This window comes from Lepus europaeus, chromosome 12, assembly GCF_033115175.1.
Source record: "Lepus europaeus isolate LE1 chromosome 12, mLepTim1.pri, whole genome shotgun sequence".
Lineage (NCBI taxonomy): Eukaryota > Metazoa > Chordata > Mammalia > Lagomorpha > Leporidae > Lepus > Lepus europaeus.
In genome coordinates this window covers 53,775,330-53,779,716 of record NC_084838.1, presented here as the reverse complement: position 1 = coordinate 53,779,716, position 4,387 = coordinate 53,775,330, and the positions used below count along the sequence as shown (strand labels likewise).

General features: G+C 41.9%; 1 protein-coding gene across 1 annotated transcript; it reads right to left on the bottom strand.

Moving 5' to 3' along the window:
• Positions 1-991: 991 nt before the first annotated feature.
• Positions 992-1,561, bottom strand: LOC133771274 (interferon alpha-5-like). The gene has a single exon (XM_062207027.1). The coding sequence runs from the start codon at positions 1,559-1,561 to the stop codon at positions 992-994; it is 570 nt and encodes a 189-aa protein (XP_062063011.1).
• Between the last annotated feature and the right edge of the window lie 2,826 nt (positions 1,562-4,387).

The following is a 4,387-nucleotide window of genomic DNA, read 5'->3' as shown; positions in this document are numbered from 1 at the left end:
TTGGGCCATCTTCCACTGCTTTCCCAGGTCATAAGCAGAAAGCTGGATAGGAAGAGGAGCAGCCGGGACATGAACTGGTGTCCACATGGGATGCTGGTGCAGTAAGTGCAGGCTTAGCTTACTAAAACACAGCACTCGGCGCAGCGGCACACTAGGCTAATCCTCCCCCTGTGGCGCCGGCACACCGGATTCCAGTCCCGGTTGGGGCGCCAGATTCTGTCCCCGTTGCTCCTCTTCCAGTCCAGCTCTCTGCTGTGGCCTGGGAGTGCAATGGAGGATGGCCCAAGTTCCTGGGCCCTGCACCCACGTGGGAGACCAGGAGAAGCACCTGGCTCCTGGCTTCGGATCAGCGCAGTGCGCCAGCCGCAGCGGCCATTGGAGGGTGAACCAATGGTAAAGGAAGACCTTTCTCTCTGTCTCTCTCTCTCACTGTCCACTCTGCCTGTCAAAATAAATAAATAAATAAATAAATAAATAAATAAAACACAGCGCTGGCCCCAAAAAACCCCATTAAAAGAAAGTAAATTTTCATGAAATCTAGAATATAATATTGATAGATAAGTGAATTATGAAATCCATTCATTTATCAGGTTGCACAGTAAGACCTGCAGTTTCTTTTTAAACAAAGATACAAGAAACTTTTGATAGTAAAACTTTAGTGAATGAAATAAAATAACAAACCAGCTAAATACAATAAAATATTTAACATGAATCATAGCATAAATGTATGCATAATTTAATATAAAAATAATTTAAATATCATAAATAGTTAAATAAATAAATATTTAAATGCATCCACATGGTCATCTGTAAGGGACTAGAGCCTCTGGAGTAGAACATGACGTTTCCTAATAGTAATGTAAACATTCAGTAAGTTTACTGCATTCATACCAACATTCTAGCAAGAAAACATTTTTGAAATGGCAGAACTTGCACAGATGTTAAACATTTTGTTTTAGTCAACAGAAATCATTTTATGTTGGTCCTGGTCTCATTCCTTGCTCCAAATTCTTTCTTGCAAGATTCTGGATAAAGAGACGGCTCTCCTGGCTTCCGCTCTGACAACCTCCCAGGCACAAGGGCTGTATTTCTTCTCTTCCAGATAGTCAGCAATCCCTTGGAAGTATTTCCTCACAGCCTGTGCGGAGTCCTCATGCTTCAGGGGCGTTTCCTCCGCCCCCACTCCCTGCATCATGCAGACCTCCAGGTCACTCTGCTGCTCGAAGAGTCCAGTGCAGAGTCTGTCCAGGAGGGCCTCGTCCCAGGCAGCAGACGCCTGCTTGGTGCTGAACAGGTTGAGGAGCTGCTGGGTCATCTCATGGAGCACAGAGATGGCCTGTGCCCTCTGGGCCTGGTGTCCCTCCAACACCTCCAGGGGGAACTCAAAGTCATGTCTGTCCTGCAAGCAGGAAAGAGGGGAGACTCTCCTCATTTGCCTCAGAAGCATGGAGGACCTCCCTTCACTGAGGCTGTGGGTCTGAGGCAGATCACAGCCCAGAGAGCAGAGGGACTTGGAGCTGAGCACCAGCAGGGCCAGCAGTGAAGAGAAGGGCAAGGCCATGGGGGATCTTGCAGATGCTGCTGGCCTGGCTGAGGTGGGTGATCAGAGCCTCGGCCTCTAGGTTCTCTGAAGACCTTGCTCTGCTCAAGTGTCTTAAATAGGGGACATGCTACTTTCTTTTTTCTGAATGTCTTCCCTCACTTTCTACTTCTGTTTTTGCTTTCCTTTGTGCACTCAGCATGGGTTTACAGTCACATTTCTCATCATTTTTAAAAGTAATTCCTCTCTCTCCTCTCCCAGTGCCTTTTTGGGTTTATTTTCCTAGTTGACAATCAGAATAAGCTTTAATAACACAGATATCCTGTATATCTACATAATCTACGTGTATCTCTATACTTAAAAGGAAGTGTTTGAAATTTGTGTTTTTATTAAATTCAGAATTAAGAATGAAAAAAAATCAAGCTAAAAGATAAATTTCAAAACTATTGAGGTGATCACTTTTTCCCAAGTAATTAGGGACTAAGGCGCCTGTCTCCCACAGTGGAATGTCTGGGTTCCAAATCCAGCTCACTTCCTTACTCCATCTTCCTGCTAATCTGGAACCTGGGAGGCATCAGGCAATGTTTCAAACAATCGGGCTCCTGACTCCCATATGGGAGACCTGGATTGAGTTCCTGGCTCTTGGTTTTGGTTGAGGACCTGTGGCCACTGAGAACATTTGAGAAGTATCTACAGTATCTTTATCACTGCTTCTCAATTAAATTGTTGAATAGTTAATTAAAAATCTTAAAGCTGTTGATATTGAACTTTCTCACTAAATTTAGCAGCAACATTTAATTCACTTTATTATATTAATTGTAATCATCAAAATACATTAAAAATCTCAAAATACATAACAGTATTAACAATAATACCAATATAATGATTTATTTTAAATCATTTGAGGCATTTTTTATAGATGAAAAATTATGTTCTTCACATTGATTTTTAGTGTATTGACTTTGCTTCATATGTGAAAATAATTTTAAATTCAGTATCTGCTAGATATTCCTCCACATATTGTCAACATTTTTCGTTTTGCTTGACATAGCTATTGATGTGTTGAAAACCTTCAGCTGAATTAAATAATATGATATAAGCTATTTGCATTTAGTTCTCAAAGCCCAACTCACACTCACAAGCACTGAGGCTCAAAGATCAGAAACATCCTCAAGACAGTCACTGACAAAAATCCAAAGGCCATCTCCTTCTATATAACTTGAGAGCAACCAAATCATGAAAGTGAAGTCCAGCAAGAAGCCATCTGTTCACAGTAAGTTTATGGCACCAATGTGTACCTGTTCTGTCTATTTCTGCAAACTCAAAGTCAATGTTTCTCATTGAGAAAGCAATGAGAATAATGAATACCAAAAAATAAGGTTTTGTTGTATAGGGTTGAACTTTGGAACATCACAAGCTATTGCAACGCCTAAGATTTGTTCATAGGCCAAGAATTCATTTTAATTCCCTTGGGAAACATATCATACCCAATGCGATTTAGAAAATATGGTCAATTTGAATCTTTATATATTTGCATTAAAATTCAAGTTTTCCAAAAAGCTTTTATAGACCCCAAACCCGGTTGACTCTTATCCAACAAAAGAAAATAGTCTTTGTTTGACATTAATAACCAGACAAATATTGAGTATTATTTTGTGAGGCATTAACTTTCAACCCTGATTTTCAACTCTGTCTTTTTTTTAAAGACTTATTTTATTTATTTGAGAGACAGAGTTACAGATAGACAGAGGGAAAAAGAGAGAGGGGGCGTTCCATCCACTCATTCACACTCCAAATGGCTATAATGGCCAGAGCTTGGCAAATCCAAAGCCAGGAGTCAGGAGCTTCCTTGGGGTCTGACATGGGTGCGGGGGACCATGTGGGCCATCTTCCACTGTTTTCCCAGGCCATTAGCAGGGGGCTGGATCAGAAGTGGAGTGGCTGAGACTTGAGCCAGCACCTGTATGGGATGCCGGCACTATAGGCAGAGGTTTAAACTACTATGCCACAGTGCTGGCCCCCTCTGCTCTTTCTTTATTTCTATATTCTGCACAGAAATTTAGGTTGCCACAATCCTCTGGATTTCTACTCTTTAAATGATAGAATCTGTTTTGGCAAATCATCTCTTTAGTAGTTGAACTCTCTTATCCACTTTGTTCTCTAGGCAAGGCTCAGTGAAATCACTTGAAAACTTTTTTCTCCGAAGCAATTTCCCAGATTTCCTGTTTCTACTGAAAGGTGTTCGTGAATGATCCACCTATTTTGCTTCATCATAGCCACAGTTTGTTAGGGTTCCATTAGGTTATGGTTAATATTTGCATTCTAGTTTCACTGAGCATCAATGATCGCTGAGTTTATCACTAAAACCAATGGACCTCTAGTTTTTTAAGGCACATATGGCTCTGAGGATTCCAATTGTAATAGCAGCACAACTTTTAGCCTTTGCCTAGCACTATCATAAACTCACAAATAGGACCTCATTGCCTCTTTGCTCTCTACTATGACAGAAAATAACAAACTTGGGTGTCATACACAGAGTCACATATCTAAATGCAAACTCTCCCTGATTCACAAGGCTCACAGTAGCCAGATAACATAGCATCCTCTCTTTTTCATGGTAGTAGCCCTGCACCTCCCTCCCCAATTTTCATTCCTCCATCTTTCCTGTCCTTGTCAAGCAGAAGCCAGGGGCCCAAAGTTGTGGCGTAGTGGGTAAAGCCACTGCCTGCCATGCCAGCCAGTCATTTGGGTGCCCGCTCGTGTTCTGCCCGCTCCATTTCCCTTCCAACTCTGTACTAATGTCCTGGAAAGGCAGTGGAAGATGGTCCAAGCTTGGGCCCCTGCTAT

Bases quoted from the DNA above. Each gene is read 5' to 3' on its own strand.
- LOC133771274 (XM_062207027.1), bottom strand. From the start codon at position 1,561: ATGGCCTTGCCCTTCTCTTCACTGCTGGCCCTGCTGGTGCTCAGCTCC.